This window comes from Diaphorina citri, unplaced genomic scaffold (assembly GCF_000475195.1).
Source record: "Diaphorina citri unplaced genomic scaffold, Diaci psyllid genome assembly version 1.1 scaffold2267, whole genome shotgun sequence".
NCBI classification, from domain to species: domain Eukaryota; kingdom Metazoa; phylum Arthropoda; class Insecta; order Hemiptera; family Psyllidae; genus Diaphorina; species Diaphorina citri.
In genome coordinates, this window is record NW_007379692.1 from 1 (window position 1) to 16,051 (window position 16,051).

General features: G+C 41.4%; 1 protein-coding gene across 1 annotated transcript in view; it reads left to right on the top strand.

Moving 5' to 3' along the window:
• Positions 1-6: 6 nt before the first annotated feature.
• LOC103518601 (histone acetyltransferase p300) overlaps positions 7-16,051 on the top strand; it is a 32,452-nt gene continuing 16,407 nt past the window's right edge. The window contains exons 1-16 of the mRNA XM_026830356.1: positions 7-83; positions 542-711; positions 1,808-1,996; positions 2,610-2,857; positions 3,135-3,454; positions 3,670-3,683; positions 4,417-4,642; positions 5,111-5,245; positions 5,783-5,799; positions 7,591-7,684; positions 8,015-8,193; positions 9,868-10,025; positions 10,602-10,814; positions 12,072-12,287; positions 14,329-14,583; positions 14,871-15,036. Coding sequence (XP_026686157.1) covers positions 41-83; positions 542-711; positions 1,808-1,996; positions 2,610-2,857; positions 3,135-3,454; positions 3,670-3,683; positions 4,417-4,642; positions 5,111-5,245; positions 5,783-5,799; positions 7,591-7,684; positions 8,015-8,193; positions 9,868-10,025; positions 10,602-10,814; positions 12,072-12,287; positions 14,329-14,583; positions 14,871-15,036 — 2,643 coding nt within the window. The 5' untranslated portion in view covers positions 7-40. The remainder of the gene's footprint in view (positions 84-541; positions 712-1,807; positions 1,997-2,609; positions 2,858-3,134; positions 3,455-3,669; positions 3,684-4,416; positions 4,643-5,110; positions 5,246-5,782; positions 5,800-7,590; positions 7,685-8,014; positions 8,194-9,867; positions 10,026-10,601; positions 10,815-12,071; positions 12,288-14,328; positions 14,584-14,870; positions 15,037-16,051) is intronic.

Genomic DNA, 16,051 nt, shown 5'->3' on the forward strand with positions numbered 1-16,051 from the left:
TGGTGTGCAGGGACCACACGGTCAAAGTGCTGGAGCCCCGATGACTTCCGTGACGGGAGCCAACCAGGGATTGCCTGGGTCAGGTAAGCTGATTTTCCAATTACATATTTTACTCTCAATCTATGTTAGGTAGGTATTTGTATTTTTATTTCTTTATTCAACCCGTCACAAGCACAAGGTACTGAGAGCTGAATCTTCCTCGTCTACAACATTAGCGTGATAGCTAAAATTTGTGTCGACTGAGGAGGAATCAGCTCAGGTATTCATTTTCAGTTCAATCGTGATCTTCTCTTTAACATTTTCTGCTTTTTCCACATCCAGTCTACAGTTTCATAGGCATTTCTGTTCTGTTCATAGAACTCTTTTTCAAAGGCATTTTTTGAAAAATTTCAGGAGACCTATTGCATAATAATTTTATTTTCAGTACCTCAATATGTGGATTGTATGTACCTTCGTGTATGGACCTCCCACAAAGGTCCCAAGTCTTCCATCAAATATCGAATAAGACTCTAAACCACGTTTTCCGTGTTTGTTTTTCCAGGCATATCCTCCATAGCAGGTCTGGGTCAATCCGGAGGCAACCCCCTAGTGGAGAACAACTCTAACGTGTTCATGTCCTCTAACACTTCCACTACGCCATCTCAAGCCCAGTCTATTCAGACCATACAGAACTCCTTGTTTGTCGGCCTCGGGGGAGACGATGGAATGAATGTAAGTAGTTGGATGATACCTTTTTGCCTGGGGTAGTAATTACTCGACTTTTTTTTTCGCTTTTAATTAAAAGTTCAACCTTCTGGCAGGATGATGTTTTTTTCGACTCTTGTTTTTTTCGTTTTCGTAACCTGCGGTCAATACTTTGTTTTGGTACAGATTCTTTATGTTAGGGTTTAACAAAAAACATGAGAAACATTGAAATGGTTGAAGATTAACCAGAAACCACAGTACCTGACAAAGCAGTTTCATTATCTTGGACATTCCTTTATCTACAAACTTGAAAGTGTTGTCTTTGTCTAATTAGTTTATCAAATTAATTGAGATAGATTTAGTTTTATTATCTTGGACATTCCTTTATCTACAAACTTGAAAGTGTTGTCTTTGTCTAATTAGTTTATCAAATTAATTGAGATAGATTTCAATAAAGAAGCCCCAAATCAAGCCAAGTAGTTTGTTTGACTGGGAAACCCCTATAGCCAAACGTCACTGTAGAACTGCTTTTTTTTGTAACGAGCTAGTATAAACCCTTGAAAATACTACTTCTAAAAAGTTGAATCTAAACAACATTCTAGCTTTTAACTGCTAAGGTTTTTGAGCTTTTTAGTGACAAATAGTATAAACTGCGGTTACAAGGCAGACGCACAACCAACTAAGCTAACTAGTCTGGCAACTTCTAATTTGGATTTTCTTATTTGGAAACCTTCCTTTATCCTACCTACCCCCTCCAGTCATACTCTCCTATTCAATGCCTCCTCCTTTGCCCACCACTAAGCTTTCTAATAAAATTGTTGTTTTTTACGTAACAATAATTTTGAGGACTCTACCCGTATCAGAAAAACACGAACAACCAGGACTCATGGGACTTTGTCGAAAAGTGAATAGCTCACCCCTAAAATGGGAATTCAGCTAAAAAAAAAAAAAAAAAAAAAAAAAAAAATTTTTTTTTGAAAACCCGTTCTGCCATTGACCGCACCGGGGGATGGTCTCTTGCCATGTGTGATTTTTTTTTTTCCAAGTACCAAACTCCTAAGTACTTACGGACCTGACCCAGATTTTTTTTAGACAAAGATTTTGAGCTCTATGAATGCCCCAGATGGGTCAATCATCCGGGCCTCAGTCGGGCCAAGGCGGGGCCGGGAGCTCGAACCCGATGCTCTCTAACGTGAAGGCCGAGTGGCACTTGGACCCGCAGTCCGGCGTGGTCACCTCTACACCGCCCACGTCCGATATTCTCCTCCCCCAGCTGTCTTCGTCTCATCAGACCGATATGAACTCGCAACAAGTAAGTCAACATTGTCAATAACCATACCTTTATTAACTAGACTTACTTTATCATGGACACTCGTTGCTATGTTGAAAGCCTTGAAGAGGTTAGGTAGTAGAACAGCCGCGGGAGTCTCTAAAGTACACCGAAATAAGACGGAAGAACGTGCGAAGACCAGAAGGTTACAAAAACGAAACGTTAAACAGATAACGAATTTGTCCGTAAACCATACCTTTTTTTTTACTTCAAAATATTTTTTTAAGGAGATTTGATAGAGGGAACTCTGTAAGTACTAAAGTCTTATACGTATACTTCCGGAATCGAGTAGAGAAGACGGACAGGATAGGAGAAACCCAGCCTTTCCGAGAACGAACCTCATCCGTTTCGGATAAAGTCCTCCCCGGGCTGGAATCGAAAACGCTACCTAGAAAGTAAGCGCTACCCTCTAACTGTTCTATAAAAATATCCATTAAACCCATTTCTGCCTCTAAAAGAAAAGAGAGAGAGCTAAAAAGGAACTTAGATAATATTTTCCTAATTAGAAACAATGGGCTAACCCATTAGTGCATAGCGTCCTATTTTTAAGACACTCAGAAATTTACTAGAAACATTCCCTCTGTTTTATTTTCAGTTAAACAACCAGCAGGGTGGCCCCGGGTCCCAAGGGGTCCTGGGGAATGCAGCCTCCGGGCTTAACGCTAACGGCACCCCGGGGGCCGGCGGGGCTCAGAGTGGGGCCCCCACTTTGGGCGCCGGGGGCCCTCAGCAGCAACAGGTGGCGTTCCAGATAGATCAGATCATGGCGGCGGTGGTGCAGAGGACGAAGGATTGGCAGTTCTCCGTCATGCCTAATTTGAGAAATCATCTGGTGTTCAAACTGTAAGTGGATGCTTTTCATCAGTTTTATTTTCAATGACAATTTGGAAAATTGGCCTATTGGTCAATGTCCCGACAGTTGTAAACAACAAACAATAATTTTCAATGACAAACGACGAATTTTAGCATAGAATTTTACTTACTTTTTATTTTCAAGCAAATTTTCAAGGACATATTTTACTTTACATTTTATTCTCAGGGACATATGTATAATATTTTCAAAGTTATTATTTCACTTCTCATGAAATAAAACACTAACACATTTTCTCCCTCGTCGCAGCGTGCAAACCATCTTCCCGACGTTCAACCCGCAAGTGCTGCACGACCGTCGCATGGTGCAACTCGTCGAGTACGCCAAGAAAGTCGAAGGCCAAATGTTCGAAATGTCCGAGTCCCGCTCCGAATACTACCACCGTCTGGCCGAGAAAATCTACAAGTGGAACACCGAGTTGGACGAAAAGAAGCAGAAGAGGAAAGAGATGCAGGAGCGGCAACAGGCGCAGGCCCAGCAGGGGCATGGGCAGGGCCTGGGCGGCCTGTTGACCCAGCAGCAGCCCGGGACCGCCCCTGGGGGATTGCAGCAGCAGGGCCTTGCACCTGGTGAGTCAAACTTTCTTTTTCTTTTTATTTTTTTTTAATTATTATTATTATTTTTTATTCAGCGGCAGGATTCTCACTTCTGTAAGCTCTTCCAGGCAACCACTGCTTATATGACTTTATGAATGTACTGTACTTTTGTTTATAAACTGCTTAACATGTTAAATAATAAGTTTAAAAGAAAGATAACAAATCCTTAATCTTTCTTTATGCGTGAGGGAATCCAAATCTGGTGATCGAAAAAAAAATCTGTCTGTTGCGCTAAAAGACGTGTTTAGGACTTTGTAATGAAATATTTTGTAGGGGGGGGGGGGAGAAAAAGGTGAGCGATTGATTGTCATTAGGCAGTCTACTTATTGATTTAAATTGCTTAAAAAAAAGGTTTTTGATACAGGAAACATCAACAATAGAGGTCTTATCGTTCCGAATTTGAAAAGATACGGAGAACAAGGTAGGAGAAAGCCAGCCGTTCCGAGAACGAATTTTATCTCTGGGATAAAGTTCGCCCCGGGCGGGAATCGAACCCGCAATCTAGCTCTTACAAGACATACACGGTACCATTTTGAAGAAACTGTTACCTAAAAAAAATTGTAATGAGTCTAATGAGACGCGCAAAAATTGCTCTGATTTCACACTTCTTCTTCTTCTTTTACTGCGTCTTTTCCCACTCAAGTGGGGTCGACGTTTTGAATTAACCTCTTCCATGCACCTCGGTTTTGGGCGTGGCTCACTTCCAACTTCTTCTCTTTCAAATCCTGTTTCACTTTGTCGCTCTGATTTCACACGTTAAATTATATTTACGAAAACTTTTTGGCAATACTAAGACACCGATTGTAGGTACAGTTAATATTGTATTTATGAAAACTTCTCTGCTATACCAATCCGCCGACTGTACGTTTAAATTTGTTATAATGAAAACTTCTTTCCAATTCTAATCCCTCTCCCCCTTTCTTCCCTCTCCTCAGGAGGTGGACATCTGTGGCGGCGGCTCCGTGGGCGGCCCCCTATCCTCCGAGCAGCACATCAAGCAAGAGCCGCGCTCCGTGGTGTCCCAGCAAGATCTCAAGTCCCAGGATAACTTGGACATCAAGTCTATCAAGCGAGAACAAGAAGAGGACAGCAACCAGGAGGGAGCGGGAACCGGGAAGAATATGGGCAACTCCGTGAAGGCTGAAGTCAAGGATGAAGATGGTGAGTGTTGGTGGTTCGAGTCCAAGTCAAGTCACAAATTTATCTAGGTGTAATGAGAAAGATAGCGACATTTGTGGCGAGTATTTAAATATGCCTAACACAATTTATACCTTTGTGACTTGTTGTTTTCAAATCATCTTCACAATGTTGTATAAATCCAGTATAGCATTCCATGATTTAGCCTTTATCTGGGATTTTAAACGAACAATTTTTTCCTTTCTGTAAACTGTTACAGTAATTCATTTACCACGTGTTTTCTCCCACTATTTTAGGCCCTGTGGTCCTAAGACTGAAATGCCGACCCCATATAGAAATGGGATAAGGTTTAGTGGAAGAAGAAGAGAAGAAGAAGAAGAAAAGGTCCTACGATAAGACCAGAAAAAGGTCTTTTTCAGTAAAAAGTTACTCAAAGCATTTTGTAATATTTTCAAATGCCAAACTAACCCGTCACGCCCCCCTTTGTTACAGAAGAAAACGACGAAAAGCCCGAACCCAGCTCGCCCTCCACCAAAGTCAAAACGGAACCCCCCACCTCGACCGCCCCTCAGGTCAAACTGGTTGTTCCCGAACCCATCCCTACCACGGACAAGAAGAAGAAATGCCGTGAGTATTACCACTTACATAACCCCCTCCAAAGCCATTCAATTACCCCCTGAAAAGCCGCCTTTTTAAAAGCTGAATTCCCTTTAGGAATGAGGGAATAGCTATTAAAAGGCTTTTTAGCCAATCAGATGTTTGGAATTGATGCTTCAGTGTTACTTACTAGTTTGCCAGCCTAGTTAGCTTGGTTGGTAGCGCGTCTGTCTTGTGATCGCTGGGCCGCGGGTTCGATTCTCGCCCGGGGCTGATATATTATAGGAAAACTTTGAACTACATCTTTCTGACTCCCCATGAGCTCACGTGACGTGATAGTAGTGTGGTTCTACCTTAAGACGTAGCATGTAAACGAACAGTTAAACTTCAATCACTCTGAACATATCTCTAATGCTAACTGATTTAACTGGAAAATGAATTAGAATGCTTTGTCTTCACTTGACTACTTGACTAGGGTACCCTAATTCATTCTCCAGTTATAATACTACATGACAAAGCATCCCGTTTAGAAAATAATCCTAACTTGTTTGTGTTCTGCTTCGCCAGTGTTTAAACCGGAAGAGTTGCGTCAAAATAATGTTGTTCCGCGTTTTATACACTACGCTAAATTTTATGACTTGGACCACCAACTTCCGGATTCAAAGGTCACAGTGCTAATCACTATACCACTGAGGTTTACTTTTATTATTATTTTATTTAGACTTTTTCAAAGGTTTGATAGAAGAAAATGTAACTGCTAAGGTCTTATCTTTCCGAAAGCGAAGAGAGACGGAAAGTAGGATAGGAGAAGGCCAGGCGTTCCTTGATCCGGGCGGGAATCGAACCCGTGCCTAGAAGTTCTTATAAGGCAAGCGCGCTGCCTTCCAAGCGAACTAGGCTGGCAAAGGCCGCTTGAAATCGCCCCCAACCTTGTTTTTCACGCGACGCGTTCAATTTTATACTGGCCAGAGAAAAAGTTTACTTCTCAAGTTCTCAGTTCTCTTGTCTTCTGTCAAAATTGAGGCTTTTATTTCAACTGCTGAAAATATTTGCTTCGCGTTTTTCTTCTAGTTTTGTTATCTTGAAAAATATTTTCAGTCTTCGTTTTTCCGATGGATAAAATCGTGCTGGTGGATTTTTTCAACGATTTTTTCGACTCTTGTTTTTTTCGTTTTCGTAACGTGCGGTCAATACTTTGTTTTGGTACAGATTCTTTATGTTAGGTTTTAACAACAAACATGAGAAACATTGAAATGGTTGAAGATTAACCAGAAACCACAGTACCTGACAAAGTAGTTTCATTATCTTGGACATTCCTTTATCTACAAACTTGAAAGTGTTGTCTTTGTCTAATTAGTTTATCAAATTAATTGAGATAGATTGCCACTTACATAACCCCCTCCAAAGCCATTCAATTACCCCCTGAAAAGCCGCCTTTCTAAAAGCTGAATTCCCTTAGGAATGAGAGAATAGCTAATAAAAGGCTTTCCCAAAACATTCTTTCTCTCAAGTCAGACTTGGGTCAATTTTGGCCAATCAGATGTTTGGAATTGATGCTTCAGTGTTACTTACTAGTTTGCCAGCCTAGTTAGCTTGGTTGGTAGCGCGTCTGTCTTGTGATCGCTGGGCCGCGGGTTCGATTCCCGCCCGGGGCGGATATTATCCTGAACGGATAATGTTCGTTCTCGGAACGGCTGGCTTTCTACTGTCTTCCTTCTCTCTTCGATTTCGGGACGATAAGACCTTAGCAGTCACAGTTATCACTCTATCAAACCTCTTAAATTGTAGCTGTCCTGAACGATATTACCTACAATATTATTGGAAAACTTTGAACTACATCTTTCTGACTCCCCATGAGCTCACGTGACGTGATAGTAGTGTGTTTCTACCTTAAGACGTAGCATGTAAACGAACAGTAAACTTCAATCACTCTGAACATATCTCTAATGCTAACTGATTTAACTGGAAAATGAATTAGAATACTTTGTCTTCACTTGACTACTTGACTAGGGCACCCTAATTCATTCTCCAGTTATGATACTACTTGACAAAGCATCCCGTTTAGAAAATAATCCTAACTTGTTTGTGTTCTGTTTCGCCAGTGTTTAAACCGGAAGAGTTGCGTTTTTATTTGACTGGAAAACCCCTATAGCCAAACGTCACTGTAGAACTGCTTTTTTGTAACAAGCTAGTATAAACTCTTGAAAATACTACTTCTAAAAATTTGAATCTAAACAACATTCTAGCTTTTAACTGCTAAGGTTTTTGAGCTTTTTAGTGACAAAATAGTATAAACTATAAATTATTGAAAACACTACTTTTATAGGTAGAATCTAAGCGACATTTTGGCTCTTTGGCCCTAAACAAATTTAGAGTTGCGTGCCGCTTTGTCACCTACTCTGGAGACTTTGATTCGTCAAGAACCAGAAGCCATGCCTTTCCGACAACCAGTCGACCCAGTAGTCCTTGGTAAGATAAATAGTTTGTTTTGTTTATTTGTTTCGTTTTTTTGTTTGTTTTTTTTTTTTGTTTTGTTTTTTTTTTTTAGTCTGCCTGGAAAGCTTTAAACAGCTAGAGACTAGCTTAGTCTGGCTGGGGGACTTTAAACAGAGAGGATACCAGCCTGAAGTTTCCCTTGCCAAAGAAATAAAGCCGAAGAAGGGCTGATAAAGAGGCTGACGAAAAAATTCGTTGACAAGTTAGAAGCTTCTCGAGACCATGTTTACCGGGTGGTTTGGTTTGACCGACCCGGTATCGCGTAAACATTTCCTAATTTCTACTTCTGCCTCGGTGTTTCAGCTATTCCCGATTATTTCACCATCATCAAGGAGCCGATGGATCTATCGACGATAGCATGGAAGCTGGACAATGGTCAATACTCGGACCCGTGGAAGTACGTGGACGATGTGTGGCTCATGTTTAACAACGCCTGGATCTACAACAGGAAAACCTCGCGCGTCTACAAGTACTGTACCAAGGTAAGCAACATACACAAAAACGGTAAGCAACATACATAAAAAGCCTCAGGCTTAGATATACATAAAAAGCCTCAGGCTTAGATACATATAAAAAGCCTCAGGCTTAGATACATATAAAAAGCCTCAGGCTTAGATACATATAAAAAGCCGACACAAAACGGTAAGCAACAGACACAAAACGGTAAGCAACAGACACAAAACGGTAAGCAACATACACAAAACGGTAAGCAACATACACAAAACGGTAAGCAACATACACAAAACGGTAAGCAACATACACAAAACGGTAAGGAACACACACAAAACGGTAAGCAACATACACAAAACGGTAAGCAACATACACAAAACGGTAAGCAACATACACAAAACGGTAAGCAACATACACAAAACGGTAAGCAACAAACACAAAACGGTAAGCAACATACACAAAACGGTAAGCAACAAACACAAAACGGTAAGCAACATACACAAAACGGTAAGCAACAAACACAAAACGGTAAGCAACATACACAAAACGGTAAGCAACAAACACAAAACGGTAAGCAACATACACAAAACGGTAAGCAACATACACAAAACGGTAAGCAACATACACAAAACGGTAAGCAACATACACAAAACGGTAAGCAACATACACAAAACGGTAAGCAACATACACAAAACGGTAAGCAACATACACAAAACGGTAAGCAACATACACAAAACGGTAAGCAACATACACAAAACGGTAAGCAACATACACAAAACGGTAAGCAACATACACAAAACGGTAAGCAACATACACAAAACGGTAAGCAACATACACAAAACGGTAAGCAACATACACAAAACGGTAAGCAACATACACAAAACGGTAAGCAACATACACAAAACGGTAAGCAACATACACAAAACGGTAAGCAACATACACAAAACGGTAAGCAACATACACAAAACGGTAAGCAACATACACAAAACGGTAAGCAACATACACAAAACGGTAAGCAACATACACAAAACGGTAAGCAACATACACAAAACGGTAAGCAACATACACAAAACGGTAAGCAACATACACAAAACGGTAAGCAACATACACAAAACGGTAAGCAACATACACAAAACGGTAAGCAACATACACAAAACGGTAAGCAACATACACAAAACGGTAAGCAACATACACAAAACGGTAAGCAACATACACAAAACGGTAAGCAACATACACAAAACGGTAAGCAACATACACAAAACGGTAAGCAACATACACAAAACGGTAAGCAACATACACAAAACGGTAAGCAACATACACAAAACGGTAAGCAACATACACAAAACGGTAAGCAACATACACAAAACGGTAAGCAACATACACAAAACGGTAAGCAACATACACAAAACGGTAAGCAACATACACAAAACGGTAAGCAACATACACAAAACGGTAAGCAACATACACAAAACGGTAAGCAACATACACAAAACGGTAAGCAACATACACAAAACGGTAAGCAACATACACAAAACGGTAAGCAACATACACAAAACGGTAAGCAACATACACAAAACGGTAAGCAACATACACAAAACGGTAAGCAACATACACAAAACGGTAAGCAACATACACAAAACGGTAAGCAACATACAAACTTATTTTCTGATTTTCATCACTAATCTTTATCTTCATTGTGGTTTCAGCTCTCGGAAGTGTTTGAGCAGGCCATTGACCCCGTCATGAAGAGTCTGGGCTATTGCTGCGGGCGAAAGTATACGTTCAATCCTCCGGTCCTCTGCTGCTTCGGCAAACCCATGTGTACCATTAGTCGCGAGGCCAAATATTACTCCTACCAAAATAGGTGCGTATCCTACCATTTTTATTTATTTACACTCTAAGCATTGCCATGTGTTGTAGCTGAATGTTGATGGCAGCATAAAGAAAGGACTTTTTTTTTTCTGCCATTGACCGCACCGGGGGATGGTCTCTTGCCATGTGTGATTTTTTTTTTCCAAGTACCAAACTCCTAAGTACTTACGGACCTGACCCAGATTTTTTTTAGACAAAGATTTTGAGCTCTATGAATGCCCTTTTTTCTGAGTAAGTTCTTTAGATCATTAAACCACTTGGACTTCAGAATGGTATTTTTTCCCTCTCAAATATTGTACTTTTACAAGTTACAACTTTACAGATTTTATGTAGGAAAGGACTTGATCATCCTTTGACCGAAACCTTTGGGGTTCATAATTTTTTGACCCAAATGTAAAATCCATATCTTCCATTGTAACGCTCTCTATTCCCTTTTTCCTCAGTTTTTACTTTCTTTACTGTTTATTTTCGTTTTAACTTCAGAATGGTAATTTTTTCCCTCCAATATTATACGTTTACAGATTTGATGTAGGTATTTTATAGCGCTCTCCATTATCTCTCTCCTCAGATACACCTACTGCTTCAAGTGTTTCAACGACATCGCGGGCGACACTGTCCGTCTAGCTGACGATCCCACCCAGCCCGAAACTGTGATCAAGAAGGAGGAGTTCCGAGAGATGAAGAACGACGAGCTCGAGCACGAACCGTTTGTAGAGTGTTCGGACTGCGGACGACAGGTGCACCAGATCTGCGTGCTTCATTTGGAACCTATCTGGAACGGGTAAGTCCCAAGTTCAATGCCCAAGGACACCCTTCTGGCCGAAAAGTTAGGAGCACTGACTGTCAATCTCAAGGTGCTGCGGGTTCACGGCCTTAAAAAATGATAATAAAACGTCAAACTTTTTACAGTTCCTTTCCTAATAGCATAGGACTTAAAAGTCCCTTTACTCCAGCACTAGGCTAAGGTTTTTGATACAGGAAACATCAACAATAGAGGTCTTATCGTTCCGAATTCGAAAAGATATGGAGAACAAGGTAGGAGAAAGCCAGCCGTTCCGAGAACGAATTTTATCTCTGGGATAAAGTTCGCCTCGGGCGGGAATCGAACCCGCAATCTAGCTCTTACAAGGCATACACGGTACCATTTTGAAGAAACTGTTACCTGAAAAAAATTTGTAATGAGTCTAATGAGACACGCAAAAATTGCTCTGATTTCACACGTTAAATTATATTTACGAAAACTTTTTGGCAATACTACTAACCCACCGATTGTAGGTACAGGTAATATTGTATTTATGAAAACTTCTTTGCTATACCAATCCACCGACTGTACGGGTAAATTTGTTATAATGAAAACTTCTTTCCAATTCTAATTCTTCTCCCCCTTTCTTCCCTCTCCCCAGGAGGTGGACATGTGTGGCGGCGGCCCCGTGGGCGGCCCCCTTTCCTCCGAGCAGCACATCAAGCAAGAGCCGCGCTCCGTGGTGTCCCAGCAAGATCTCAAGTCCCAGGATAACTTGGACATCAAGTCTAATGATAATAAAACGTCAAACTTTTTACAGTTCCTTTCCTAATAGCATAGGACTTAAAAGTCCCTTTACTCCAGCACTAGGCTACCACTATTACTGTGGTCAGATTCTCAAATTATATTGAGGATAAAATCTCATACCTCGACTGGGATAAAATTCCATAGAACGACATAGGATATGTATGTACCTCGGCTGGGATTGAACCCACACACTCCTGGTTACCAGGCGAGCGTCTTGACCACTACTACACCACCGAGGAAGGTACTACACCACCGAGACAGGTTAAAATTCATTTCTGATCACCCATATCTTTTCGTCCCCCGCCCTGTGATAATTGCGTGAAGAAGAACACGAACAGATTTCTAACCACTCACTTCTTCTTTACTCCCCAGATTTACCTGTAATTTCTAACCCCTCATTTCTTTCCTCAGACTTAGGTAGGTACCTGTGATAATTGCCTGAAGACGAACATGAATAGCTTTCTAACCACTCATTTCTTTCCTCCGCAGATTTACCTGTGATAATTGCCTCAAGAAGAAGGGCGTGAAGCGGAAAGAGAACCGCTACAACTCGAATCGACTGCCGGTGACCAAACTGTCCACGTATATTGAGACCCGGGTCAACAACTTCCTGAAGAAGAAGGAGGCGGGGGCGGGCGACGTGCACATCCGCGTGGTGGCCAGCTCCGAGAAGATAGTCGAAGTCAAACCCGGAATGAAGAACAGGTAAGGATTTTGCCCAGGTGCTTTACTGCACCTTTTCCCAATTTCATTTGGGGTCGGCGTTACTCTCGTTTATCCTACCCTCCTATCGCCTCGTTTAGCCGTATTTTAGTATGCTACTTTTTTTTTTATTCAACCAAGGAGTTATGAATTTTCAAATCCAACACCCTGACTGCCAGAACATATTCCATGGTGATTATCCACAGAAACCCATTTATTAAAACATCTCCCTTAACATGAGAGATATTTTTTAATTCTTGGGACTTTTTCATCAAAATTTTACTTAGTAGAGGTGTGCTTTACTGCACCTTTTCCCAATTTCATTTGGGGTCGGTGTTACTCTCGTTTATCCTACCTCTTCCTACCCTCCTATCGCCTCGTTTAGCCGTATTTTAGTATGCTACTTTTTTTTATTCAACCAAGGCGTTATGAATTTTCAAATCCAACACCCTGACTGCCAGAACATATTCCATGGTGATTACCCATAGAAACCCATTTATTAAAACATCTCCCTTAACATGAGAGATATTTTTTAATTCTTGGGACTTTTTCATCAAAATTTTACTTAGTAGAGGCCCCTTTCAGATAACCATTGAAAATACATAAGTGGCCTGTGGCTGCAAGTGTGGTGGCGTCATCACACCCAAAGAGTGAAAAACACCTCTGTGCTGCCTCTTCGCGCACAGAGAATCATAATATTATCCGACTTTGGTTGGACACACCTTAAGAGCGAGTAGGTCGTTGAATACTAACAATTTCCCTCTCTGCCTCCAGGTTCCAAGGGGAAATGTGCGAAACGTTAAGTCACAAATTTAACGAGGAGTAATGAGGAGCGACATTTGTAGCACATTTAATGCCTAGCACAATGATGAAGGTATCCATTGTTTTCAAATCATCTTCACAATGTTGTAGTACCAAAATCTTCTCTAACCATAGTTTCCAACAGTCGCTTCAATATCGCATCTGCGTTTAGCCTTGCATTCTGTGATTTAGTTGGATTTCAAACAAACAATTTTTACGTTCTGTAAACTGTTTCAGTTGTTCAATTACTATGTTTTTTCACTATTCTGGGGCCCTAATGGTCTTATAACAGGACTAGAAAAATTCCTTGTGAGTAAAAAGTTCCTTTACTGAAAAAAATTGCATTTTTTTAAATTCCAAACTAGCCCGTACACTCCCCTTTGTTACAGAAGAAAACGACGAAAAGCCCGAACCCAGCTCGCCCTCTACCAAAGTCAAAACGGAACCCCCCACCTCGACCGCCCTTAGGTAGGTACCTGTGATAATTGCCTGAAGACGAACATGAATAGCTTTCTAACCACTCATTTCTTTCCTCCGCAGATTTACCTGTGATAATTGCCTCAAGAAGAAGGGCGTGAAGCGGAAAGAGAACCGCTACAACTCGAATCGACTGCCGGTGACCAAACTGTCCACGTATATTGAGACCCGGGTCAACAACTTCCTGAAGAAGAAGGAGGCGGGGGCGGGCGACGTGCACATCCGCGTGGTGGCCAGCTCCGAGAAGATAGTCGAAGTCAAACCCGGAATGAAGAACAGGTAAGGATTTTGCCCGTGTGCTTTACTGCACCTTTTCCCAATTTCATTTGGGGTCGGCGTTACTCTCGTTTATCCTACCCTCCTATCGCCTCGTTTAGCCGTATTTTAGTATGCTACTTTTTTTTATTCAACCAAGGCGTTATGAATTTTCAAATCCAACACCCTGACTGCCAGAACATATTCCATGGTGATTACCCATAGAAACCCATTTATTAAAACATCTCCCTTAACATGAGAGATATTTTTTAATTCTTGGGACTTTTTCATCAAAATTTTACTTAGTAGAGGCCCCTTTCAGATAACCATTGAAAATACATAAGTGGCCTGTGGCTGCAAGTGTGGTGGCGTCATCACACCCAAAGAGTAAAAAACACCTCTGTGCTGCCTCTTCGCGCACAGAGAATCATAATATTATCCGACTTTGTTTGGACACACCTTAAGAGCGAGTAGGTCGTTGAATACTAACAATTTCCCTCTCTGCCTCCAGGTTCCAAGGGGAAATGTGCGAAACGTTCCCGTACCGGGCCAAAGCTCTGTTCGCGTTCGAAGAGATCGACGGCGTAGACGTGTGCTTTTTCGGCATGCACGTGCAGGAGTACGGGTCCGAATGTTCTCCGCCTAACACGCGGCGTGTCTACATAGCCTATCTGGATTCGGTGCACTTCTTCAAGCCGCGCCAATACAGGACGGCCGTCTACCATGAGATCCTGTTGGGATATTTGGACTATGTCAAACAATTAGGGTAAGAGAAAGATCCGCAATAATTGTCAGCTGCACAGGCCTCCTGTATGTGAATTCAAAGGTTTAGCTTTTCAAACAAGGTTGGTGTGCAATAATGCCAAGACACTCTTTGGGCCAAAAAACACTACGTACCTAGAAGTTGAGTAATATTTGGTCGGAGAAATGCTCGAAGCCCATTGATAAAGAAAGCGCACATTTTGTGAATCGTAGCGTAGATTCAAAAGTTCAGCTTCAACCTTTAACCAAGCCGTGTATAATAACTTAATATTCATTCTTCTACTTCTTCAGGTATACCATGGCCCACATCTGGGCGTGTCCGCCTTCGGAAGGCGACGACTACATTTTCCACTGCCATCCTCACGAGCAGAAGATACCTAAGCCAAAGAAACTGCAAGACTGGTATCGGAAAATGCTCGAGAAGGGATTCGATGAGAAGATTGTGGTCGATTTCAAGGTAAGTGCGCTTGTTAAGCTGTTTAATAATAATAGACTCTTGAGTTGAAGGTAACAACTAGGCGAGATTAACGCCGGAGGCGTTCTCTACCAGCTTAAATTATCTTCTCAAATAAATGAGGATAAATCTTGAGTTGAAGGTAACAACTAGGCGAGATTAACGCCGGAGGCGTTCTCTACCAGCTTAAATTATCTTCTCAAATAAATGAGGATAAAGTTCCCTGCCTCGGCTAGGATCGAACCCACGCCCTCCTGTTAACCAGGCGAGCGTCTTGACCACTACGCCACCTAGGCTGTTTGATTGGTAAAAAAGACTTGGACCTTTAATTTACAAATGACAATGATAAGTACATGTACTTAAATTAAATTGCTCAAAAATGTTAAATTACTAATGCAAGTTGTATCAAATTGAATAGATTTATTTTAGAGCAGTTGTCGTTCCATATAAGGCCAGCCACTCACTATCAGGTACATCTGATCTGGTATACCTGACGTCTGATGAGCACACACACTATTAGGTGTCAGGTCTACCTGATAGTGAGGATAATATCAGGTTTTGGTACTTGTATTATGGGACCTTGAGTTGAAATTCTGACTATAAGTTTGACGTTTACTTTACATATATTTTTAGTTTTATGGAGCCAAGCGCTCCCATCTTACTTCATTGTTATTATTTTATGTCTGTGTGGTCTCAACTTTGTGTTTTTTTCCCCCCTATGAGGATAAACTTAAAGTTTACTTAACTTGTTCAACGACCCCCTGTTCTCTCTTCCCTAGGTTCAAGAAGAGGCCGCATGTCAGCAGGCCTCGCCGCATAGTCTGGGCTATAGTAAAGTGAACCCGGTCATTCATACGACAGGTCCCAGACTTGGACTTCCAAAAGGATTTTTCAGTCTGACTTTTTTCAGTGGAAAGTGAGTGGTCTTTACCATTTGTCTACAGAGGTGGTCTGAAATGCTCTTGATCAACTTTTTTTTTTCTTCCCTCTATCTCCCCTCCCCTCTCTAACTTTTTTT